This window comes from Selaginella moellendorffii, unplaced genomic scaffold (assembly GCF_000143415.4).
Source record: "Selaginella moellendorffii unplaced genomic scaffold, v1.0 SELMOscaffold_101, whole genome shotgun sequence".
NCBI classification, from domain to species: domain Eukaryota; kingdom Viridiplantae; phylum Streptophyta; class Lycopodiopsida; order Selaginellales; family Selaginellaceae; genus Selaginella; species Selaginella moellendorffii.
Window position 1 is genome coordinate 178132 of NW_003314362.1, and position 23930 is coordinate 202061.

Genomic DNA, 23930 nt, shown 5'->3' on the forward strand with positions numbered 1-23930 from the left:
AGTTTAGTTGTGTCCACTTTTTTGCCTTGACATTGGATCATCTTCAAGCAGCTCCACATCTGCTATTTCCTCAGCTGTTGCTTCCTCAGTTGCTAATCCCTCAACATTCACCTCTAGTCTCTCCAACTTGATGAAAATGATATAAATGCATTCTAGGAATACCTGGATTGGAGCTGAAGTCTTACGTGCTTTAGGCATCCTTGCATGTGTGTGAATATGAATGCAGGAGGTGAAGGTGGCAACATTGTCGGCAAAGAAGCTGAGCACCGAGTTCCAAGAGATGACAGTCCATGGGTTAGTTATTCGCTGTTAGGTTGGAATGGGAATATGCTATACTCAACGCATTAGAGCTAGGAACATGGTGGTGGATGAGGAGTCTCTTCCCCAAGATGTTACAACATATTGTCCAAGCACTTGAAGATGAAGATGGAGAGAAGCTTACCAAGCTCACCAGAAAGGTTATGGAAATTTATCCTTCTTTACGAATTCAAAGAAGATCTGGAAGAACATGAGCAGCTTGACTTCTCCTGCACGGTTTGCAAAAGATGAAGATGAAGAAGACAATACAATTATGCATTTTTATATTCGATTAATAATAAAAACACATTTTGACTCGTATCAGTTGTGTCAGTTGCGAGAACTTGTATCACAACCTGATGTAGTATGATCAAGTACCATCATACTACACCAGATTAAGTTGTAGCAACTGATACCGTTGCTCGCGTGCCCGGCATCACGAGGCACGCAGCCCCTTCACCGAGATCCTCCCAGCCACGCCAAATGGTATCTCCCAGCCTCCATCCAAAGTCCTGGAGCACTGCTTTTCCTAGCATCCTGGCATGGCTGTACGCCATGAGATCAGTCCCTTCTTCTTTGTTTTCTTGGATGGAGCACTGATGAGAAAGAAGGTCGAGGCTCATGGACTCCCAGCACAGCGATTCACAGCGGCATGGGAGCAAGGACCTCAGAGTGGCCCGAGATGGAGGAACATGAACGTGGGAATGGAGGGTGTGAGAAGACCCCCACAACAAACTTGCAAACTTGTTTGCACAGTCCCATGCTTCCTGCTGGGCACTGCAAGAGTGCCCAAACAAAATATAGATAGATAGATAGATAGATAGATTTATAAGTTATTCTTGTATGCTTGAGGGCTCCTAACAACTCCCACAGAACTAGAAGAAATTAATTTGTTAGTTCTTCAAGGCATCCTGCAAAATCTTGTAAAAACGTAAGAGACATGCCCAGCCTGTGCTTATGGCATTCGGAATAGTAAGCAACATAGCCATTGCGATCGTTCCTACGTCGGCAGTGCCATGACTGAAAGTAAAAAACAGAAAAACGAGGCGATGTAGCGATATAGCTTTTCAACGAATTCGTGAGTAGCGTTGCTTCTTCTCCGGTTCGTGACGCTGGAAGCCTGGCAGACGCAGCGTCCGATTTGCCGAAAAGTCTGTATCATATTCTTCTGCTTTCTATCTGAATTCTTCGCCAGATTTCTTGCGAAGCCACTGCCTCTTTGCTGCATGCGTCGAGTGTTTCTTCTTGTTTCGATGGCTCGCATGGGTGTCATAGACAGGAAGTTGTGCCCACTCAGACGAATCGCTAGAAGTGGAAACGGTTGAATGTGAAACTTCTGGCATTTGCTCGCAGAGAACCACCGCTACTGCCGTTTCATCTGGCTCGCCTCGAGTTTCAACGCCAACAGTTGATCCTCTCGAGCAAATCTCTTTTACATGAGCGACGTCTTGCGTGTGAATCTCGGCCCGGCAAACCGGACAAGACGCAGTGGAGTCTGCAGGAAGCCACTTCCACCAGTCCGAGAAACAATCACTGCGAGCGAGAAAAAATGATAAGAGAGAGAAAAAAGAGAGAGGAAATACCTGTGGAAGCAATGGAAGCAGGACATGAGCTTCATGTAATGTTGATGAGCGTGATCCAATGCCAAAGGAAACAAGCAAAAGCAGCAATCTCCTTCCGGATAGTTGTTTGATGTCAAAAAATCCACTGCAAACTGGAAGCTAGAATGAATGAACCATTTCTTTGTGATTCATGCACACCTCAGAGATTGTGACCAGCATCGGCTCGTTGGACAAACGATTTGCCTCCAGCTCCAGGCCAGTGAGGAGATTGATCTGCCGAGACACATCCAATCCCTTGACAAGCACAAGCTCGAATTTTGGGGGATGGCTTGGATACTACTGCACACACATTCTCCAGCCAGTTTGCCAAATGGAACTTCGCAAATTCACTACCTTGTCGCCTGCCTTGATCGAGAGAACAATCTCCACAAACTGCCCCAAGAAACTCTCGAATGAATGTGGATCGATTGCAAGAAGGCGAAACGTTTACCTGCAAAGGAAGCTCGTCCGCCGTGCGCGGCTTGAGAAGGACCTCCAAATGAGGAGGCCATCGCTGCAAAATCTTACAGTCGTGGCGATACACGGCATCCATTGCCTCGAGCTCCAAGCTCACGTCCTCCATCTCCTCCCCGGGAAGAACAAATTCTAGGGTTTAACATTAGGGTAGCGTGGAATATTCTAAAAGAAATAAGAGTTCTTACAGCGCAGTGGAATATTCGCCTGTGGTGTGTGATCTTCCCGCGGTTTTCGAGACGAAGGGGAGAAGAAGTTGCCCGCCGACAAGCCGGCGGCGACGGCGCCGGAAAGCACGACCGGCACACGCAGCGTTACAATACGGCTAGGAGCGTAGGCTACGGGCTCTAGCGCCAATGGCCGGCGCGAGAATACGTATCAATACGCGCATCGATATAATGAGAAAGTACAACAGACGAACAGGGAAGAGGTGAGCGCTGTGTGCGGAGGGGGCGGCCCCCGCCACGCGGCGCCCTGCCACTGGCGGGAGACCAGCGATGCCAATGCTGCCACGCCACGTGGATGCCGTCATTGTCTCCCTCTCTCATTACACTGTGGGCGCTACCATTCGTTCGTGGCGAGGAGGAGAAGAGCTTGTCTCGTATCGCCAGTGTCGATCGCCGCGAGGTCTAGGGTTTTCGTGGAGCGGAGGCGCTGTGGAACGGCTAGGCCGCGGCCGCGAGGCGCCAGTGATTGCGCCAGCATTTGATCGGCTTCCGGGGGATTTTAGGGTGCCCGCGAGGTTTTGATCGGGTTTTAGGGCTTGCGGGAGGAGGAAGAAGGAGGAGCTGGGAAGCCGTCCGAGAATGCGAAGAATTTCGTTCCACGGGGTATGTGGTTTTGTTTTTGCCCTTGTCTCATTTATTAGTTTTAGCGTGTCTAAAGAGAATGAGGTACCTATATAGATATGACGCTGGAGAATGGCGCTACTATAGAAAAATCGAATGACTCCTCTCCAAAGTACTCGAAGAAACGTCGCAATGGCCGCAAAAATGGTGGAGCGAAGATCTGGGCTGCGGCATCCGATGAGTTGCATGCTTCCAACGACGAGGCCGAGGCGTTCGAGCCGGATAGTCTTGTCTGGGCGAGGATCGAGGAAAGCCTCTGGTGGCCTGCATTTGTAAGGTTTTTTCCTTGTATTCGCTCGGTGGCCTCCTTTATTGATATCTTCCGTGTTTTGGTTTCACAGGTCCCATCTCTTGAAAACTTGCCACTCTCTGTCTTAAGGTGACTATACTTCTTCTTGTGGTTTTGCTTTTTGGTCTCACTCACACTTTACTCTTCGTCGTCAAGGCAAAAGCAGGAAGGCTGGGTTTGCGTTAAGTATTACAACAATGCTCTTTGCAACTCCTGCTTGTAAGACTCGCAAACCATTTTTTTTTTTTTTTCCTTTCTTGTTCTTCTCAGTGTTGAATTTTCTACTCTTGCGTAGTGCCTGGTTGGAACCCAAAGACATTGTGCTCTATAACGGTGGCACGGACATCTTTTGCCAGCAGGTACTTGGCTCTTCCTTTGGTTCATTGCTCCCGGATTGATGTGTTGACATACAGATTATGCCAGAATCGTCCGAGACTGAAAAGTTTCAAGCGGCTTTAGCTGAGTTGCAAGAATCTTACAAGGCTCGTTTTAGCGACAGCGATGTAGCTACCGAGCTCCCTGCGGCCAACAATAATGTGGGAGCCGCGTTAGAGGATCGAATTAACTTAGACAAGGAACTTTTGAGGAAGTGGAAAAGTGGCCAAGATGGTGTAGAAGAAGACGGTAGCATAGCTGGGATGGAAAACGAAGAAGGTTCTCGGAAGCGGATCTTGAAGTTGAGGATTACGAGGTCTTCAGCACCACATGAAAAACCTACTGCGGATCGGAATTCTCCCTCGAAAAGAACCAGGGGATCTGATGGGGTTTGCATTTACAGTCAAGAATTCACTTTTTATGGTGGCTTACGCTGTTTTTGTTTTGCAGTCTTTTTTCGAATGTATGGTTTGCCAATCTGGCGGAAATCTTCTTTGCTGTGACCATTGTCCCCGCGTGTACCATCTCCATTGTCTGAGCCCGCCTCTAAAGGTAAGACAAAGCTTAAACACGGTGCGTTCTATAATTTGTGCCCTTCTTGTGAAGCGTGCCCCGACAGGTAAATGGCGATGCCCAGACTGTATAGGAGAATCGGAAAAACCACTGGCAGAGACGGTGGCTGCGAAGAACACTGAAACTGCAAAAGAAGTACGGAGCGAGTCTGAAAGCAAGAACCAAGCTCCAAATGGTGAAATTCTCAACATCTCTAACGAAAAATCGCATAAGCGGAGCAGAGATGATATGATCAAAAGATTTAAGAAGAAGTCGAGGCTTGACGATCCTGCAGCTGACAAATGCCCGCCTTGTGGACTGAATAAACAGTCCTCCGAGACTTTACTGGATAATGGAAGTTCATTTGGCCCAGATGGACTTCTTGACGAGGGAGAGGAATTGAATAGTACGCCAAATGTGAAGGTACTCTTTTATTTAAATCATTTTACGTGACAAAATCCCCGTTTGATTCTTGTGTAATTTCCAGAGCCTGCCTGCCTGTGACAGTTGTGGTAACACTGGTGGCTCGCTACTCAAATGCGGACGTTGTGGCAAATCCTTCCATCTTTTATGTATGGACGCTCCTTTCAAGGTACTCAATCTAGTAACTTCTTCTTTCTCTTATCCTTTTTTTTTCATCAGAGAATGCCAAGGAGCCGCTGGCTGTGCTCGGAATGTAGTCCGCTTGATTCTAGAAAGCGCAAGGAAGAACAACCTATTCTCCCTGCTGCTTCTTTTGAGGTTTAGTGTGACTACGTATTTATATTCTTGTCTTAACTTTGTTTGCAGGTTGATCGAATTGTGGGATGTCGGCCACAACCATTAGCCCCGATGTCTGTGGAAAGATGCGAGACAGAAGAAAAGAACAAGATGGACGTCGACACTATTGTTGGGGCTTCAGAGGGCGATGTCCAGGACGAAGAGGTAGACGGAAAGATAGAACTAGAACCAGAGAAAACTAGTGTAGACGAGGCTATAGAGGATGCAGGAGGTGGTGAACAACCGGAGGGGGATGGGATTGCAAAAGTTGAGCTGCAGCCTCCAGAGGAATTAGAGTACCTGGTGAAATGGGTGGGAAAATCTCACGTGCACAACGAGTGGGTTTGCGAATCGCGTTTGAAGACTCTTGCAAAACGGAAGCTGGAGAACTACAAAGGCAAGCACGGAACTGTTCCAAAGAATCTGGTAGACGACAGATGGACGCAACCTCAAAGGATCATTGCTCGCAGGAAGGGACAAGATCAAACCGAGGAAGTGCTGGTGAAGTGGTATAGTCTACCTTACGATGAATGTACGTGGGAACGGCTTGATACTGCTTTAGTTCCGGGACTTTTGGACTTGCTGGCAACGTTCCAACTGTTCGAAAGCGAAGCATTGTCGAGCTCAGAAAGCCGGAAGGTGAAAGACGGACAGGGTGAGCTGGAAGCTGTCAAAGAGCAACCGGCAGAATTACAAGGTGGCCAGCTCTTTCCTCATCAAATGGAAGCCCTCAACTGGCTTCGGAAGTGCTGGCACAAGAAGAAGAACGTTATACTCGCGGATGAGATGGGACTGGGGAAGACCATATCCGCCTGCGCGTTTTTGTCGTCGTTGCACTACGAGTTTAAAGTACGCGGGCCTTGCTTAGTGCTGGTTCCATTGTCGACGATGCCAAATTGGATGGCAGAGTTTGCACTTTGGGCCCCGGGTTTGAACGTCATCGAATACCACGGTAGCGTCAAGGCAAGAGCAGTCATCCGTCAGTACGAGTGGTACGCTTCCAGTCACGGCAGCAAGAAACAGCGGGCATACAAGTTCAAGGTGATGCTTACGAATTACGAGACTGTTATCAACGATCCCACGCCGTTGAGGTCTTTGCCTTGGGAAGCTCTCGTGGTTGACGAAGGTCACAGGCTGAAGAACTCAGGCAGCAAGCTCTTCACTCTCCTGAATACGTTTTCTTTTGCTCATCGGGTCTTGATGACTGGAACGCCGATGCAGAACAATCTTGGCGAGATGTACAACCTGCTAAACTTCTTGCTACCGGAGAAGTTCCCATCCCTGGCGGCGTTTCAGGAAAAGTTTAGTGCCTTGAGCACGGCCGAGCAAGTTGAAGAGATACGGAAGCTGGTGACTCCTCATATGCTAAGGAGGCTCAAGAAGGATGCAATGCAAGGCATCCCTCCAAAGGCAGAGAGGGTCGTTTTAGTGGAGTTGAGCGCAGTACAGGCAGAGTACTACCGGGCCTTACTTACAAAAAACTACCAGCTGCTACGGCAAGGAACCAAGAGCCAGCAGTCGATGATCAACATTATCATGCAGCTCAGAAAAGTTTGCAACCATCCTTATCTTATCCCGGGTACTGAGCCAGAATCCGGGACGGGCGAGTTTTTGCATGAGATGCGTATCAAAGCTTCTGCAAAGCTAACTCTTCTCCATTCCATGCTGGGGTCACTGAAGAAAGAAGGACACCGGGTTCTCATCTTCTCGCAGATGACGAAGCTGCTAGATATACTCGAAGACTATTTGACTTTCGAGTTCGGGCATGATTCTTACGAGAGAGTGGACGGGTCTGTTCCAGTGGCTGAACGACAGGCAGCCATTCGCAGATACAACAAGGATACGTCGCGCTTTGTCTTCTTGCTTTCAACTCGCTCGTGTGGACTGGGGATCAACTTGGCTACTGCAGATACTGTTATCATTTACGATTCCGACTTCAATCCTCACGCAGACATCCAGGCAATGAACCGAGCGCATCGAATCGGGCAGTCCAAGAAACTGCTCGTTTATCGGCTGCTAGTTCGTGGAAGCGTAGAGGAACGTATTCTACACCTTGCAAAAAAGAAGCTTGAGTTGGAACAGCTATTTGCAAGCAAGTCCGGATCACAAAAGGAAATCGAAGACATTCTTCAATGGGGTGCCGAGGATCTTTTCGGAGAGCCCTCGGAGAAAGAGAAAACAAGTGCAGAGTCTCCTCCGGGAGCTAGTATTCAGGCACAGGATGAGAAGCCTAAGAAAAAAGTTGGCGGCCTCGGAGATGTTTATGACGACAAGTGCCATGAAACCGGACGGTCCAAAGTGATTTGGGATGATCTTGCCATTAAAAGACTCTTGGACAGAGCCTCAGTGGTTCCGGACTCCGCGGAAGCCGATGGAGAAGGCGACATGCTTGGTTCTATCAAGGCAAGTGTTAGAAAAAGGCTCTTTCAGGAAGATGATGATAGCGTGTTGATTTGCCACAGGCTTGGGACTCTACTGAGCAAGAACACGACGCGATTGAGGAACATGCGGACCAGGGTGTTAAAGGCTCCGGTGCAAATGCGGGTGAACCGAAGCCTGGAAATGAAGAAGACAACAAGTGGGAAAGGCTACTTCGAATCAGGTAAGTCACAGGCGTTTGTCGTATTTTTCACAGGCCTAACAACTTTCCACAGGTGGGAAAAGTTGCAATCGGAAGAAGAAGCGGTTCTTGGTCGTGGAAAGAGGCAACGAAAAGTAATTTCATACAACGAATGTGCTGCTCCAAAGTCGAAAGATGTTTCTAGTGATGTAAGTCTGTTTGCTTGCTTCAGTGCGCTGCTTGTTACACTGAAATTTACGCAGTCCGACGATATGGAGGAACCGGAGCCGGAGTATACTCCAGCTGGCCAAGCTTTAAAGCTGAAACTGTAAGATTTACTTGCACTTCGTGCTCTCAGCTTGTCCATTTTTCTTTTTTGCAGTGCCAGGCTTCGAGCAAGGCAGAAAGCCCGCATAGCCCTTCGGTATGCAGCTCCTGCACATGTTGATGGTGTACCGTTTCTAGCTCCATGTCACTTCCGGGAAGCAGTTAACGAGCTGAAGCAACATGGAGGCTGCCCAGACCTTAGGCCACCAGATATACTCTCGCGAAACTTCAAGGACTGTTTTCCTCTACCTGAACCGGTTGACGAGGCACTCATGCAGAAAGCTCTAGCGTCAAGGTTGTCAAAAATGGGGGATGGCGTTTCAGATGACAGACTTCCGGTGGGCGACTTGAATCTGTTTCCCGGGAGCATGCCACCTTCTTTACCCGACGGTGTAAGCCAGGGTTCGACTTTCAGGCATCTGTTACCGCCGCTACCGCCGAAGACACCTTTCGCGGCTGGCTTCGTGTCCCAGGGCTTGCCAGTTCACTTTGAGAACCCAAGCAGAAGTTTTCTTCATGGTCCGTTTGCCCAGTCGAAAGCTGACGTTTTGGAGAACAGTGACAGGATTCGCGACGCTGAAAAGAAGTTTTCAGTTGATCTTTCCTCCCTGGACGCATCAAGGCAGGCAGACGAGGGGCGCCAAAGCAATCATGTTGATCTGAATAAAGACGCTGTAAGTTCTTTGGCTTTTTTCTTCTCTCATTAATTCCTATGTTCTTTTTGTGCAGGCCACAAAACGTGACGATAGTTCCCCTTTTGAACCAAAAGTGCCACCATTGGAACAGGGACAAAGTAATCTGTCCATGTCTCTCACACTTGGCAATGCAGCGGGAGAAGGGACGCCTTACAAGCTGCCGGGAAAGTTTAGCTTTAGTGACAAGGAGGCAAGGATAGATCCGGCGGCACTACAACTCGAGCCTGACTATATCGGAGGCTTGAAACAGGCTGGTGGTCGATCAGATTCATGGACAGAGGACGAACTGGATGCATTGTGGATTGCAGTGAGAAGGCATGGCAGGGGGAACTGGATGAGTATGCTACAGGATCCTAAGCTATGCTTCTCGAAGCGCAGGACTGTCATCGACTTAGCAGAGCGTTGGCAAGCGGAGGAAGCAAAGTTGCTGGGAAAGCATGAAGGCCAGGAACTGGAGCGTTACTCGAAACCGAAGAGAGACAGGCGCAGGCACAGGAAAGACAGGCCAGAGCATGGCAAGTTTTCTCCGTATGAGTTCCGGAGCAAGGCTGCCATGCGCAGTGGAGTCAAGGAGCTGTCGAAACTGGTTCCAAACTTCGCGGACTTCAACTTTCCGGGGCTGCGGGAACGTCCAGGTCCTTTTGACAGGCCCGAGCTTCCGACCGGTGTTCTTGACAAGTTTCACGAGTCTCCTCCAGGTCTTTACGGAGCTCCGCAGCTGCCTAGCTTCAACTTCGATGGCACAGGAATGGCTCCTCCTCCACTTCCTCCTCCGCTACCCTTGAAACAATCCAGCGGCGGAGGCGGGGGTGGCGGCGGCGGTGGCCAAAGTTCTACCGCAGAAAAGCCGTCGAAGCTGCCGCATTGGTTAAAGGAAGCTTTCAGCGTGGCACCAGCGCCAGAGGCGTCATTGTCGCCTCACGTAGCAGCAGTGGCTCAAGCGGTGTCAATCCTTCACAAGAATCACAAGCCGCTTTTAGCGCCCTGGACACATTCGTGGCACCCGCTCGTTCCACCCCGGGAGCTTCCAAAGCGCAAGAAGAAGAAGAAACACCGGAGCCACGAGCAAGTCCCTGCCGAGGTTGGAGGAGGCGGCGGGGTGACACCACCGCCACCATTGCCACCATTACCAGCGTTACCAGCGTTACCGCCACCACCACCCGGTCCAGGAGCTCAAACTTCAGGTACTCACTTCCAACCTGTACATTTACCATCCTTCTCGTTCTCTAGGAGCTTACTAGAGCCTCTCCCGTTAATCCCTCCAGTCCCGTTGCTCTCCTCCGACTCCGATCTTAAACACAGGACTAGTGGTAGCAGCAGTAGTGCTAGAGCAGCTCCATTTTTCCCAGAGCTCTTCCCTCCTCCTAATTATCCTCCTCTTCCTCCCTTTCGATCCAAGTTCCTGGATGGTCCTCCCGAGAGTAGTAGCTTAAGGCCGGAAGTCCCCCAGTTTCTACCACAGCAGCACAACAATTTTGGTTCATCGAAGCACAGACGCAGAGATAGTCACAGGCGCAAGCATCAGGTTGACACCACTAGCAGATCGTCGGATCGAGCAGAGCTGCCACCTTGGTTGATGTCACCGCCACCTCGGCCGCCACCACCACCACCACCACCACCAAGTTTCCAATCCACAGCAGCAGCAGCAGCAGCAGTAGCAATGCCGGAAGTAGCAGCGGTGGAGAGACGAAGAAAGGCTCAAGCAGGGACTAGAGATCATGGTGACGGTGACGATTCATCCAGTGACACTCACTCGGACCCGGAGATCCGGAAGAATGGAGACGAGGACGTGGATGGCTTCCTCGAGGTGTCGTCCGAAGGAACAGTCTCGGACAACCAGCGATAGGAAAAAAAACGAAGAAGAAACATTCGAGATTTTACGGGAGATGTTAGGAAACCTCTCTTCTCTCTGGCGCGGGCGCATTGCTATCTAAGATTTGATTGATTCTAGTGGAAAGCTTTTTGCTTAGAAATGGATGATTGATTGATAGAAATCGGCCTCAAGCTTTGTCAAAGGACACCACAAAAAAATCGATTGATTGATTGATTGATGGACGACATCATAGCATTCGATCCGCCGTTCCAATCCAATGACCAGATTAGATGAGGACGCATTGAATTCGCATTCAAACCGCGAGCTTCACCGCGCCTTCTCAAACTTCGTCTTCTCCCCAAGAACCCTAAAATGGAACTTTTTAAATTAAAACGGATGAGTACAGCTGGACATAACACGTGGCAATATACATTACTTGGCAGCTAGATCTGCTGACTGTACAGGTGACGTGGCAGCCTGGGCCTAGCGAGCGCGGTGAGCGCCTGAGCCTTCACCATCTTCCCGGGCGCGCGCTCCATGCTGAGATTCGCAGGCACCTCCCAATCGAAGGCGTGCACGAGATTGGCGAGCGCGAGGAGCACCATAGTGAGCCCCAGCGACGCCGCCGGGCACATCCGGCGCCCGGATCCGAATGGGATGAGCCGGCACTCGGGATCGCCGAATTCCACCACGGCGCCCTCGCCCAGCCCTCGCAAGTGCCGCTCCGGATCGAATTCGTGCGGCCTCTCCCACACCTGGGCGTTGCGATTGAGCGCGAAGACGTTGATGAGCACGCGCGTGTCCTTGGGGATCCCGTAGCCCGCCACGACCGCGTCCTCCATGGCGAGGTGGGGGATGAGGATCGCGCCCACCGGGTGGAGGCGGAAGGACTCCTTGAGCACCGCGCGGAGGAGCCGGAAGTGGGCGAGGTCGGACTCGTCAACGAGACGGTCAACGCAGACGACCCGGTCAACCTCTTCTCGGACCCTGGCCAGGAGGGCCGGGTCGCGGAGGAGCTCGGCCATGGCCCATTCGCACGACACGCCCGGGGTGTCCGTACCTGCGGCCATCATATCCTGGCCCAATCAAGAACAAGCACACACACAGAATTAGAATATTTTCCAATCGAAAGAAGCGGGGGATCGATCGCTACCTAGGCCTAGGGATGCGATCGACCTAGCAGGAGGGAGGGATCGAGAGGCGCTGGAGTGGATGGATCGATCGGCGCTTGCGCGGCCAGGGATTGGATGATAGATCGCTATATAGATCAAGAAATATCAAGATCAAGAATGTGGGAATGTTCTTGCAAGAACAGGGAAAGGGAAGAGGAGGATCTTGATCTTACCACCATGACGGCCTTCATCACATCCTCGGGGAGATGCGGCTCGCCATTCTCGCCGCGCAGATTGACAAGGATATCGACGAAGCTCTCCGGCTTCTTGCCAATGCGCGGCGCCAGTTCCAGCAGCAGCGCCGTGGCGAGGCCATCAATGTGCCGCATGATCTGTTTCATCCGCCGCTCCTGCCCCTGGAGATCCAAGAATCGCAGGAAGGGCAGATAATCCGAGATGTTGAAGCCGTTCATCATCAAGATCCCCTCGGCGATCATCGCCTTGAGCTCCGCGCCCACCTCGGGCCCCGGATCGCCAGGCCCGAAGTAGCGCTTGCCCAGGAGCATCCGCGTCATCATGTTGCTCGTCAGCCCATTGAAAGCGTCGCGGAGGTCCACCGCCCGGCGATCCACGGCCGCGTCGAGTATGAGCCCCAGGGTGTGGATCATCTCCATCCTGCGCAGGCGCTGGAAGCTATCCACGCTCTTGGCGGAGAAGAGCTCCAGCGTGCAAATCTTGCGCATGTTCCTCCAGTGGGCGCCGTAGGGAGCGAAGCCGATGTCCTTGCCGCCATAGGTGAGGAGCTCCGCGAGGATCACATTGCCGGGGCGCGACGCGAAGATGTGGTCCTGGATCTTGAGGAACTCCTTGATGATCGCGGGATCGTCCGAGACGACGTGGGGGATGGCGCCGAGGCGGAGATAGACGAGAGGGCCGTAAGCCCGCGTGAGCTTCATCATCCCTTCGTGGGGGACGGTGCCTACGTCGAGGAGATTGCCGATGATTGGCCATCCTCTCGGCCCGGGAGGAAGAGGAGGCGAGCTCGAAGAACTAGAGCCGGAGCTACTAGAACTGGACGAGGATTTCCTCCTGGCTCCTCTGGAAGAAGGGAGATTCAAGAGAAGTAGCAGCAGCACTAGGAGCGATCCCGCGACGGCCAACTTGAGGTAGAGCTCCGGAGTGGAGGAGCTCAAGAGCTGTGGGATTTCCACCATGGCGAGAGGTCGATTGACCGTGGAACTCTCACAGGATTTCGCTCGTAAGTTATATCTATCTCTCACTCTTTTGCTCTACAGATTGTTCTTCCAGGACTTTCACTCACACTCGCGACACTTCATCATCCAGGACGGCCGTAGACACACACGACACGATTTCCTCGATGGAAGCCTCTGACGTGATTTACAGTAACGCAGCGGCTATTGTTGCGGCTATTTGTTGCGGCCTCCAAGAGCCAGTCAGGGTTTTTTCAACGGGGTTTAAGTGACACAACGCACGAATGCGAGAAAAACTTTCTCATTTGTTCTCTTGTGTATTTCCAAGTTCTAATGGTTTTCTTAGTTGCCTTACTTTTAGGTGCACCGACTCAAGAAGGTGCGCAATTAATCAGATTATTCGTACTTTACTGTTCGATCCGTTTGACACCACTGCTGCGCAGAAACTTTTATGAAGGACGACTCTTTCGGCTTCGGTTTAACATACGAAATTTTTATTCGGGATCCCAGCACCTTTTTTTCCTTTTTTTTCTAGCTGGGATGCCGTAGCTGCTGGCTGTTTGCCCGGATAAATTATTTCTACCTCCCTGCAAAGAGAAGAGGCTAAACAAATAAAATAATCTCATGTCTCATCGTCTGTCTCTCAATTCAAGCCTGCGTGAGTATGTTCTTGAGAACTTACCTGTGGAATCCACTGCAAAAATCTGTTTTTGTCATCCGGAGATGGTGGAATCGCGAACCTTGCTGCGGCTATGGTACCATTCCCTTGTTTTCTACGTTTAGCGCAGCCAAGAGCCTGGGCCAGGTCTCGGGAATTCCTCCACACACATCAAAGTCCTGGAGTTTGTTTCGCTCGCGATAGTAATCTTCTACTGGTTTGGACTGCAAGCCAAAGATCAAAACTTTGATGAGTCCAAAGGAGAAATAGAGAAGAAAAAAAGCGTTTTTTCCATACCTCTGCCGCATATATACGCAATCGCTCTCGCACTACTTCTTCAGTATCGTCTGTTCTGACCGTGAGAGTTGCGGCGCACGCCGGAGGTGGCAACAAAGGTGGCATAAACACTCTGGGAGAGTCCTCCGACTGCTCAACGTCGATCTTGGCGACGTTGTAAGTGCCACCGCAGTGGCTGCAAATTCTCCTCCCCAAGCACTTGAGCACGAGAACATCCTCTCGGAGCTTCAAGTTTACCACCAAATCGATTTCGACAATGTCGTCTAAAGCTTTCTGCAAAGAAAGCAAAAGTAATCCCATGAGAATGAAACAAAGAACTAGGTAGAACAATAGAAAGAAAGAAACCAAAATACCGACCGCTTGGATTGTGGTACGAGGAAATCCATCCAAAATAAATCCCGCCTCGTTGCTCAAAGCCCCTTGCTCAAACCGGTTCTTTAACATGGCAAGAATAATCTCGTCCGGCAGCAACTTCCCTTGGGCCATCAACGCGGACATCTGCCACAATATGAAACTTTTTTTGCTCAGCTCAGCTAGTCTCTAAATCCACGAGCACTGTATGCCACCAGAAAAAAAAAATGGAATTTTTAGCAACACATGGCAGGAAATTCTTGCAAACTCTAGACATCTAGCAAGAATTGATACGCTAGATGCAAAGAACACCGACCAAGGAAGCTACACAACTTACCTCTCTAGCGAGAGGAGTGGATTGCTTGAGCTCCTGCCTGACCAAGTCGCCCATAGCAATGTGAGGCACTGCTAATGTGGTTGCCAGGCGGCTGGCATAGGTTCCCTTACCAACGCCAGGGCAGCCCAAGAACACCCATTGCAAGCTCCGAGCAGTGCTCACCACAGCTGCCGCGTCTTCCTTGTGCTGCTCCTCCACCACACGGCGAACCACTGGAATGTAGGAGGAAGAATCGAGCTCCAGCGCCGATTGCGATAGGGCGCGCCCAGCGTGGATTCCTAGGAGGCGGCTAGATCTCCTTGCCGTGATGAGGGCGGCCATGGGATCGATCTCGGCAGCTCGCCTGCCCTAGAATACCGGCGCAGCGTCGAAATATCTGTGGCCGGCGCTGGCGGGAATCGAACGCCGGATGGATCCATTGGTGGAAAGGTGGATATGCTATTTCCTTGTTGGGGATATTCTCTGTTTCGCTGGCGGGAATTGAACACGTAGCGTCGTCCATGGCATGAGCAAAACAACGCTTGTATTTAGGTAGCACACGCTAATGATCGATTGATCGATCGCTCTGATCGAGCTCACATTCTAGCTGACATTCTAAAGCGTGCACGATATAAGGATCCAAGCGCAACTTGCCGGTGCATCTATGACGAGGACGCAGCTACTGTGGAGCGCATCGTTACTCCCTGCTTGCAATGTCCCAAGGTTTGCTTTGATTCCTTTTATGATCTGCTTTTACTTTAGCCGCGTGGAGATCCTAAGGTACAACAAGTGGCTTGGTTTCACTCCAGGTGAAAGAGATCATCACCATTTGCGACATCCTGTCCATTTTTCTCAGGAACTTCAGGTGTCAATTTGATGTAGAATTCTCGACACATTGTTTTCTCCTGACACGAATTAAATGCTGCTTGTTTGTGGTTGTAGGAAAGCGAGTTCTAGATGATTTACGTTCGTACCCGGATCCCACTATGAAAGTATGTCACTCTTCTGGAGCTACAGGTAATTCATTGCTCTTGTAAGTTCACGTATTTTTTATAAGCAACTTGCAGGAACGAAATGAATAGCTGTTTCTATACGCCGATTGTAGGTGAGGCGTTCGAAACATACGGGCTTATATACAGTATCAGTTAAACGAGAAGTATGTTGTGTTAAACTTTGGAGAAATGAACAGGGGCGGACGCTCTTCGAAACTGGCTGTACATTGTTGTTACTGGCGGGGAGCGTATTCTAGGTTTAGGAGAGCTCGGAATCCAGGTTTCTTTCTTCGTCACAAACTTTGGGTGACGAAGATCACCAAGTGCAGTATATAGAGCCAATTTCCGGATTCGAACCTGAAGGAAACTTCTTTGGTAATGTTGATTGTCAGCCTAAAATTTTTACTTGTTACGCCTCCCGATGGTTTCAGAGGTTGGAACAAATAACAAGGACCTTCTGAATGATCGTTTCTACATCGGTCTGAAACGAAAGCGAACTGTCCATTACATTGTTTTAAGCTAGGAATATGACAGCCTGCTTGACGAGTTTACGAGTGCTGTGAAGCAGGAGTATGGCGAAGGCGTTCTTGTGCAGGTATGATTCATTGTCATCTTTCTTGCTTGTTACACTAATGTGCTGTTGTTTGTCACCGAGGATCAGAAGCCTAATTGACTTAATTGACGATCAGAAGCCTAACTGACAAGGCTGTTGTGAGTTTGAAAATTTTCCTAATCAGAATGCTTTCAGGTTCCTTGCAAATTATTCAACAATGCACCTTTTTTCAACATTCAGGTGAAACTTTGACGAGATAACATGGCAAAACGAAAAGCTGTTCTTTTCCTTGATGCAAGGGACTGCTGCTGTGGTTCTTGGGGACTTCTGATTGCGGCTGTGAATATTACAGGAACAAAACGGACTTATTTGCTGGTGCGGGAGAGGTGTTGTTGTCCTCTTGCCAATGGACTTTTCTTTTCCTGTCGTAGACAGGATCGGGAATTGCAGAAATTATTGCTCTCCACATCTTGAAAGAGGTAAAAGTGTCCCTGTATTGTTCTCAGAATGGAGATCGCTGACCTAGAAGAAGCAAGGAACATTTCTTTTACAGTCCATAACTTATGAGTTGTGTGTTGGAATTGCTGGAGTGGGTTTTTGAGATTCATAAATTTTCAATTGTAGCAAATAATTCTTTCTCGGAGGTTAGAGGCGCTCAAATACCCACAGGGACGTGCCATTTTTGCGAGTGGGAGCCCATTCCCTCCTGTCGAAATGAATGGGAAGACAGGCCAGGTATGTATTGGAAGTCATTGTTTTTTCTTCTTATTACATTAATCACATCGTTTTCCAGCTGAGAGAAATTTCAGATTCTGTATCTTTTCCTATGCCCTTTTACAGGTGCTTATCAATTCTTCCAGCGAGGAGGCGGTGTCTACCCTCTACCGCTGAGGCTCCCAGATGAGCGAAGATATCAACAAGTCTATGCGCCCTTGCCAACACGGTGCATGCGTCCAGCACCCTTCCAGGCCTTCGCCTGCCTGCTTGGTTGATTCTCCTGGCACGACGCCAAGTCGCCCTTGATCGAGAGCAGCCGCGAGGCGAGCAACGCGTGGCTTGACTTTGGCATGGCTGCTCTCGCCTTTCCACCATTCGACGGGCGCCCGGAGAGACTCGTTACGCACTACTACCCGGGGATCCATTGCCCCCAGATTCCGTTTTGTTCGCAAGGGCCTGTTCAGGTGAGCCATGCTGCGTGATAGGATACTCGAAACGAGAAAGCGCTGATGGATGGCTTTGCAAGGTACTACTAGAGGCTCATTATGTTTGTTTTTCCTAAACTAGTAATAAACTCCTCACTGCTTAATTATCTGGTTACAGGCCGAGATGCTGCGCTTTGGTTGTGGAGCTTTTTCAACAGTGCTACTGATGAAGTGGAATGTCATGTATACCGCTGGTGTTCGTAGCCGCTGCGTTGTCTATTCACCCACCCATGAGCAAGTCTGTACGTGTGCCTTCCTTTGCTGTGTCTAAACATGTTGTGCCGTTGTCAGGAGATCGTAAGTTTTCCACAAGTGTGCTGCGCGATTACTGCAATCCTCATAATAATCCAGAGGCGGGGACATGGTGGTAATCACCAAGACAAGTATCTCCAGTCTCCAGCCATTGAGACGCACAGGCAAGTGTGCTAAACTCATTCCTGTTCTGGTTTGATATAACTTTTATTTCATGCAGTTTGAAGTAAGCATTTGTCATGCTGCCCAGATATCTACAGTAAGCGAGCTACTGATCAAGTATTTGACGGTCTTTTTCTTTTCTTTTCTTTTTTTTTCTCCAGTGGTCCAGAGGAGATGGGCATGCTGTATGGGGGACTGAAACTGGTACGTTTTCGTTTTAACGCAGAGCTTGAATTATAAAGCATGCAGGGCAAGGACTTGTGCGAGATCTGTATGAGTATTCTCCTTTACCGCGGGATGAACTGTGAGGATGTGACTACACCGCTCGCTCTTGGCAAAGTCAAGGCTGGAAACCGGTAGAGTTTTCAAACATCAAGTTAGTTATTTTCATGATGATTATAAAAAGTTTTTCCTTGCTTCTCCCAAAATCGAATGAAATATTTCATAATCAAAAACTGCCACCCCAACATTTAATACGATCAGAAAACCATTTCTCCAGCTCCTGTGCAAGCAAATCGATCCCTCCTCTCTTTTCTTTCATGCTATAGATCGATCCCAGGTGCGATCCTCTAGATTGAATGAGGCGCGAAGCAATCCAGTCGCCTCACCTGGAGCCACGGCAGCACAATAGTCCTCCAGCTCCCATTTCCCCATCGAGCAGAGTTGCCACCTTGGTTGAACTTTGGTTCCACCACGGGGCATCCACAGCAGCGGCAGTGGTAGCAATGCTGGAAGTAGCAGCGGTGGAGAGATCAAGTACGAGCGAACCCGGAGATCCAGAAGAATGGAGACGAAGGCTTCCTCGAGGTAGCTCGGACAACCAGGGATAGAAACATCTCGCCCATCAATCTGATTAGACGATAAGTCCTTTGCTAGGTAGATTATCACAGCAGAAAGAAATCGATTGGCTGATTGATGGATGGATTTCCAATCCAAAAGATTGAAGAGGAATGTGATGAGGACGCATTTCAAACCGCGCGCAAGAGCACTACAGCTAGACATTCCACGTGGAATTTTGGCTGACTGTACAAGAGACGTGGCAGACTGGGCCTAAATAGCCCTTTTCTTTTCTTGTCGTGGATATTCTCTGTGTCGCTGGCGGGAACCAAACACGTAGCGTCCATGGCGTGGTCGAATGGTGGACACGTACGAGCAAAACAAGCAATGCTTGTATTTAGGTCGCGAAGGAGCGCCTCGTGTCTACACCTTTTTCTCATCGCTAGGTACACACTTTTTCGATTGATCGGTCGATCGATCGCTCTGATCGAGCTCGCATTCTAGCAGCGCCCGAGGTTTCGCGATGGAGAGCCAGCTCAAGGATATGAGGGGCGATGGGCCAAGCGTGCTCGAAAAGGATCCAGGCGCGACCATTGCAGGTGGAGTCCACGATACCTATGGCGAGGACGCAGCTACTGTGGAGCGCATTGTCACTCCCTGGGCTCGCACTGTCGCAAGGTTTGCATTGATTCCTTCTATAATCTAACCTCTTAGCGCTTTTACTCTAGCGGCGTGGAGCTACTGAGAGATCCAAGGTACAACAAGGGGCTTGGTTTCACTCTGGCTGAAAGGGATCATCACTATTTGCGAGGACTTCTCCCTCCTGTCCACTTTTCTCAGGAACTCCAGGTGCCAATTCGATCTAGAATTCTCGACACTTCTTTTTCTCCTGACACGAACGAAGTGCTACTTGGTTGTGGTGGCGAACTGCAGGAAGAACGAATTCTAGAGGATTTGCGCTCTTATCCGGATCAGCTACAGAAGTATGTCGCTCTTATGGAGCTCCAGGTAAGTCACTGCTCTTACGAATCATGTTTTTGAGAGAGCAACTTTCAGGAAAGAAATGAAAGACTGTTCTATAAAGTTCTCATCGATCATGTGGAGGAGATGTTGCCCTTCGTCTATACACCTACTGTAGGTGAGGCGTGCCAGAAATACGGGCTTATATACAGGAGACCTCGGGGCCTCTATATCAGTTTAAACGAGAAGTGAGTTGGTGTTAAACTCGCGTGAAATGACTGACCAAAAAAATTCTCTTGCAGGGGCAAGATTTTGGACGTTCTTCGGAACTGGCCTGAGCACAATGTACACGTTATTGTTGTTACTGACGGGGAGCGTATTCTTGGTTTAGGAGACCTTGGAATTCAGGTTTTTTTCCTAGTCACAAACTTTGGTGGAATTGTCATGATTTTACAAGTTTCCTTCAGGGCATGGGTATTCCAGTCGGGAAATTGGCTCTATATACTGCTCTTGGTGGTCTTCGTCCTTCTTTGGTAATGTTAATTTGTCAGATGGTAGCCTATAAGGTTTACTTGTTGTAGTGCCTCCCGGTGGTTATAGACGTTGGAACAAACAACAAGGACCTTCTGAATGATCGTTTCTACATCGGTCTGAAACGAGAGCGAGCAACAGGCGAGGTACTATTTGCTGTCTTTAGTTTTATATTGTTCTAAGCTGGTATGCTTGTTACAACTTCCAGGAATATGATAGCTTAATTGACGAGTTTATGAGTGCTGTGAAGCAGGAGTATGGCGAACGCGTTCTTGTACAGGTATGATCGTTGTCATCTTCGTTGATGTTTCTCTAATGTGCTGTTGTTTTGTTGTCAGTTTGAAGATTTTGCTAATCAGAATGCGTTCAGGCTCCTTGCAAAATATTCAACAACGCACCTTGTGTTCAACGATGACATTCAGGTGAAACGTTGACGCGATTGCATGGCAAAACGAAAGCTGTTCTTTTCCTTGATGCAGGGGACTGCTGCTGTGGTCCTTGGTGGACTGATTGCGGCTGTAAATATTACAGGAACAAAGATATCAGATCAGACGTACTTATTTGCTGGTGCAGGAGAGGTGTCGTTGTCCTCTTGCCAATGGACGACATGGTGTTGACTCTTTTCTTTTCCTGTCGTAGGCCGGATCGGGAATTGCGGAAATTATTGCTATGCACATCTCGAAAGAGGTAAAAGTGTCCCTGTAATGTTCTCAGGATGGAGATCTCTGACCTTGTGCTTACACACGGCAGAGCAATGTTGAGCTAGAAGAAGCAAGGAAGAAAATATGGATGGTGGATTCTAAGGTAGGCGCATTGCTTTTACAGTCCAAAACTTACGATTTTGTGTAGGGACTGTTGGAGAGCTCGCGGTTGGGATCCTTACAAGAGTACAAAAAGCGCTACGCTCATGAGCATGAGTCATGTCCAGATTTTCCAGCGGCGGTCAAGGTTTGTATGGCTATCCATTAAGGTTCTCGAGACTGATAATTTTCAATTGCAGCAACTAAAGCCCACCGTACTTATTGGAACAACGTCAAAGAAAGGCATGTTCTCCAAAGAAATTCTTGAAGAGGTTGCATCTTTCACTGAGGTTCGTGTTTCTTTCTCTCTTTTTTTATGTCTTCTTCTTACTCTTATAAATGATCCATCAGAGACCAATCGTTTTAGCTCTCTCAAATCCAACATCCAAGTCTGAATGCACGGCAGAAGAGGCGCTGAAATACACACAGGGACGTGCTCTTTTTGCGAGTGGGAGCCCATTCTCTCCTGTCGAAATGAATGGGAAGACATTTACTCCAGGCCAGGTATGCTCGAAGTTTTTGTCAGTGCTTGTATTGAAAATCATTTTTTTTCGGATTTGCTTGGTTTAAAATTTAGGCGAACAATGCGTATATATTCCCAGGAATGGGACTGGGATGCATCATCGCCGGAGCAATTCGTGTTCAGGACGAAATGTTTTTGGAAGCTGGTTTGTATTTCAAAGTATACGAACTTGTTACATTTAACCACATCGTTTGTGCAGCTCGAGCTTTAGCGCATCAAGTGTCAAAAGAGGATTCAGAGAGAGGACTGATTTACCCTCCATTCACACACATCAGAAAAATTTCGGCTCACATCGCTGCTGCTGTAGCTGCAAAGGCCTACGAACTGGGTAAGTGAGACGTCTCCAGACTCACTTCTGAAATATGTTTTTCTTTTTCCAATGTCAAGGTTTGGCGACAAGGATTCCTCGGCCTACTGATCTCCTCAGCTACGCACAGAGCTGCATGTACAGTCCTTTGTATCGTATGTACAGGTAGATTAAGCACTATAAGTTATGTAAATAAGAATGCTGTGGTTTATCGATTCTTCCATAAGCCAACTCATGGATGGGGGAGTTCATGGAATTGGATTAGCATTTGTCAGTGGCATGCATTGCGTATTATCCGGGCTACACTAAAAACAAATAAAAATTTAATCGGGTCTCTACCTGTGGTTTCGAACCTGTGACCTTGCCAATAAATTTCTTTATTCTAGCCAACAGGTTCCCGTCCAAATTGTACATTAATAGCTCTTTAACGTGCTTTTGAATGAATGGCACGGGCGCTCATTTCTTGTTTTGTATCAATCGTGTGCAAATTCTGGGCTCGCGCAAATGTTTCCGAAGCGTTACAAGCCTCTCTCCTCGGTCATGGTTCCAGGATTTGTATTGGTGGATGGTTGCTCAAACTTTGTTTTGCGGAACAAATAAGTTTGATTTGATCCAGGCACCCTCTTGAAGAGCACCGGTGCGTTCTACCCAAGAGATTCGAGTTGCAAGGCATCTGAGTGCTGGAAGTTGGGGTAATTGTTTCTCTCTTCTTTGCAAGATGAAATCCTCGGGGAGCTTAATTCACCAATTTGATGCATGTTCCTAAAGAAAAACCATATTCAAAACCATGAATTTAAATACTCACTCGCAAAACTCTTGTTGCATCAGTGATTCTTTTCTTTCACTGTATTCTATGTGAGAGCCTTGATCGAGAATCAGGTGAGAGCAGAAAAAGGCAACAATTTCTCAAGTTTCAGAAGAGATTGATAGCTGGTGCCAGATAAAAGAAAAAGCATGACAAGCGAGGGGACAAGGATCTGCGATGTTCGAAGAAGGCTCCTGGGTACGTTAAGCCACTGCGAGCGTCGTAAGGGACAAGGAGAAGGTTTAAAGCGTAACTCCGCTAGCCTAGTCACAACCACAAGCTTAGGAGAACGCAATGCACTCGACACATCCCTCAGTGAAAATCGAAAGGTGGCGAAGATGAGAAATCAAGCTCAAGACAGTCTCTTGTGCGTTCTTGAGCAATCTAGTCAAGAGTATAAGCAAAGAGCACGACAAGAACCATACATACCACCTTAAATCACAAAAGCAATGCTTACTTTACGAGGTATTGTTTGAAGGCTTGTCTTGGATTGAGCCGGACCGAATCATCCAGCCAAGCGCGGCAGACAAGCGCTGCTCGGGTGAGGAGCTTCCTTGTTGGAATGCGAGCGAAAGTGCAGAGCAGCGTATTGTTATCCAGGTCGCCAATGGTGGTAGCGTCCTCTGCTATCGCTGTCCTTGCGCCATTTGCTATTTTGACGAAGCTTACATGTAGTTAATGAATGGTTCCATCGCATTGTTCTTGACGACGAGGAGGAGACGCTGCTCCGATCGTCATAGATTCCTCGCGAATTTCGTCATGGAAATGTATGGAAAGTGCAGGCGCGCCGCGGATGCCTTGGGTGTCTTCCACAAAATGGAAGATGGAATTGTTTTCTTCTGGAACGCATTTGCCCACAGCAGGGAAATGCCGGAAGTTCTGGTGCTCTTTCGGCAAATGCTCGTCGATCGAATTCTTGCAGCTGTCAATGGCGATGTGGCGGAGATCCATGCGCGACAAACACCGGTGAGAAACACATGGTGAGAAACACCGGGAACCTCGACTTAAGTAGGCAGAACAGGCCTGGTTGAAAGACTACTGCTGGAGGGTAAGTATGGACACATCAACCACGGCTTTGGAGGAGGCGATACCCCACAGAATCGAGAGGATACAACGTGTGAAGCAAGCCGACTGGATCTTTGCCAGTACTTTCACGGCTCTGTGCTCCGGGCCATGCAAGGACGGGTCCTCCTTCCAGTTGCTCCGGTTCTCTTCTTAGATATCAGCGACATATCGAGATGACCATCGATGATTCTGTGGAAGACGACCGGTGTATAGACTGGCTAGACAGACAAGAGCTCTTTCGGTGGTGTATGTCTCGTTTGGCAGCATCGCTCATCTGAACGGCAGCTGGAACAGGTCGCTCGGGGATTGGAAGGTTGCTCCTTCCAGTTTTTGTGGGTGATACGGAACGAGTCGGTCCAGACTGTGTCAGCTGACGTTCGAAACGCTTTCACGGAGAAAGTTATAGGCCGCAGTCTCGTGATTCCATCGGCTCCGGCTCGCGTGCTCAAACATCCTTCATTGGGAG

At 49.0% G+C, this 23930-nt stretch overlaps 5 protein-coding genes across 8 annotated transcripts; 2 read left to right on the plus strand and 3 right to left on the minus strand.

The window, feature by feature from the left end:
* Nucleotides 1-1178: 1178 nt before the first annotated feature.
* Nucleotides 1179-2579, minus strand: LOC9629306 (E3 ubiquitin-protein ligase RNF25). The gene is made up of 6 exons (XM_002989797.2): nt 2561-2579; nt 2350-2504; nt 2253-2291; nt 2058-2195; nt 1881-2011; nt 1179-1830 (listed from the first exon to the last, which is right to left on the minus strand). Exons 2-6 carry the CDS (start codon nt 2479-2481, stop codon nt 1473-1475), a joined length of 798 nt encoding a protein of 265 aa, XP_002989843.2. The 5' UTR covers nt 2482-2504; nt 2561-2579; the 3' UTR covers nt 1179-1472.
* Nucleotides 2580-2718: 139 nt separating this feature from the next.
* On the plus strand, nt 2719-10824 carry LOC9629307 (protein CHROMATIN REMODELING 4). 4 transcript variants are annotated; one of them, XM_024663569.1, is made up of 16 exons: nt 2720-3202; nt 3278-3492; nt 3562-3599; nt 3666-3728; nt 3805-3868; nt 3923-4273; nt 4335-4436; nt 4491-4859; nt 4924-5028; nt 5079-5177; nt 5226-7598; nt 7658-7797; nt 7850-7964; nt 8019-8083; nt 8138-8756; nt 8812-10824. In XM_024663569.1, the coding sequence occupies exons 2-16, from the start codon at nt 3280-3282 to the stop codon at nt 10621-10623; spliced, it is 6528 nt and encodes a 2175-aa protein (XP_024519337.1). In that variant the 5' UTR covers nt 2720-3202; nt 3278-3279; the 3' UTR covers nt 10624-10824. The 4 variants fall into 4 exon arrangements, with proteins under 4 accessions (XP_024519335.1, XP_024519334.1, XP_024519337.1 ...); XM_024663567.1 differs by having other exon boundaries at nt 2719-3202; nt 3258-3492; nt 7850-8083; XM_024663566.1 differs by having other exon boundaries at nt 2719-3202; nt 7850-8083.
* A 129-nt stretch (nt 10825-10953) lies between these two features.
* Nucleotides 10954-13243, minus strand: LOC9628995 (cytochrome P450 703A2). The gene is made up of 2 exons (XM_024663571.1): nt 11936-13243; nt 10954-11666 (listed from the first exon to the last, which is right to left on the minus strand). The coding sequence occupies exons 1-2, from the start codon at nt 12914-12916 to the stop codon at nt 11034-11036; spliced, it is 1614 nt and encodes a 537-aa protein (XP_024519339.1). The 5' UTR covers nt 12917-13243; the 3' UTR covers nt 10954-11033.
* A 142-nt stretch (nt 13244-13385) lies between these two features.
* On the minus strand, nt 13386-14943 carry LOC112342170 (probable adenylate kinase 6, chloroplastic). The gene is made up of 4 exons (XM_024663573.1): nt 14557-14943; nt 14226-14366; nt 13869-14141; nt 13386-13795 (listed from the first exon to the last, which is right to left on the minus strand). Exons 1-4 carry the CDS (start codon nt 14875-14877, stop codon nt 13664-13666), a joined length of 867 nt encoding a protein of 288 aa, XP_024519341.1. The 5' UTR covers nt 14878-14943; the 3' UTR covers nt 13386-13663.
* Nucleotides 14944-18858: 3915 nt separating this feature from the next.
* Nucleotides 18859-21811, plus strand: LOC9628996 (NADP-dependent malic enzyme). Its single transcript, XM_002989760.2, has 19 exons — nt 18859-18919; nt 18981-19151; nt 19202-19322; nt 19407-19481; nt 19530-19681; nt 19736-19841; nt 19901-19966; nt 20015-20110; nt 20173-20244; nt 20303-20386; nt 20444-20542; nt 20604-20651; nt 20715-20768; nt 20814-20912; nt 20965-21054; nt 21116-21268; nt 21342-21432; nt 21487-21615; nt 21675-21811. The coding sequence occupies exons 1-19, from the start codon at nt 18861-18863 to the stop codon at nt 21761-21763; spliced, it is 1854 nt and encodes a 617-aa protein (XP_002989806.2). The 5' UTR covers nt 18859-18860; the 3' UTR covers nt 21764-21811.
* The last annotated feature ends 2119 nt before the right edge of the window (nt 21812-23930 follow it).

What these genes read in the sequence shown, in the direction of transcription:
- LOC9629306 (XM_002989797.2), bottom strand. Translation starts at nt 2,481, where the DNA reads ATGGAGGACGTGAGCTTGGAGCTCGAGGCAATGGATGCCGTGTATCGC. An exon ending in CGGACGAGCTTCCTTTGCAG is followed by an intron (nt 2,292 to 2,349) that starts GTAAACGTTTCG and finishes TTCTTGGGGCAG; the next exon opens with TTTGTGGAGATTGTTCTCTC. An exon ending in CGATCAAGGCAGGCGACAAG is followed by an intron (nt 2,196 to 2,252) that starts GTAGTGAATTTG and finishes TGTGTGCAGTAG; the next exon opens with TATCCAAGCCATCCCCCAAA.
- LOC9629307 (XM_024663567.1), top strand. Translation starts at nt 3,280, where the DNA reads ATGACGCTGGAGAATGGCGCTACTATAGAAAAATCGAATGACTCCTCT. An exon ending in TTGCCACTCTCTGTCTTAAG is followed by an intron (nt 3,600 to 3,665) that starts GTGACTATACTT and finishes TTCGTCGTCAAG; the next exon opens with GCAAAAGCAGGAAGGCTGGG. An exon ending in TTGATCTGAATAAAGACGCT is followed by an intron (nt 8,757 to 8,811) that starts GTAAGTTCTTTG and finishes CTTTTTGTGCAG; the next exon opens with GCCACAAAACGTGACGATAG.
- LOC9628995 (XM_024663571.1), bottom strand. Translation starts at nt 12,916, where the DNA reads ATGGTGGAAATCCCACAGCTCTTGAGCTCCTCCACTCCGGAGCTCTAC. An exon ending in TGATGAAGGCCGTCATGGTG is followed by an intron (nt 11,667 to 11,935) that starts GTAAGATCAAGA and finishes TGATTGGGCCAG; the next exon opens with GATATGATGGCCGCAGGTAC.
- LOC112342170 (XM_024663573.1), bottom strand. Translation starts at nt 14,877, where the DNA reads ATGGCCGCCCTCATCACGGCAAGGAGATCTAGCCGCCTCCTAGGAATC. An exon ending in CCACTCCTCTCGCTAGAGAG is followed by an intron (nt 14,367 to 14,556) that starts GTAAGTTGTGTA and finishes ATATTGTGGCAG; the next exon opens with ATGTCCGCGTTGATGGCCCA. An exon ending in CTCGTACCACAATCCAAGCG is followed by an intron (nt 14,142 to 14,225) that starts GTCGGTATTTTG and finishes CTTTCTTTGCAG; the next exon opens with AAAGCTTTAGACGACATTGT.
- LOC9628996 (XM_002989760.2), top strand. Translation starts at nt 18,861, where the DNA reads ATGCTTGTATTTAGGTCGCGAAGGAGCGCCTCGTGTCTACACCTTTTT. An exon ending in GAGAGCGAGCAACAGGCGAG is followed by an intron (nt 20,111 to 20,172) that starts GTACTATTTGCT and finishes TACAACTTCCAG; the next exon opens with GAATATGATAGCTTAATTGA. An exon ending in TGTTCAACGATGACATTCAG is followed by an intron (nt 20,387 to 20,443) that starts GTGAAACGTTGA and finishes TCCTTGATGCAG; the next exon opens with GGGACTGCTGCTGTGGTCCT.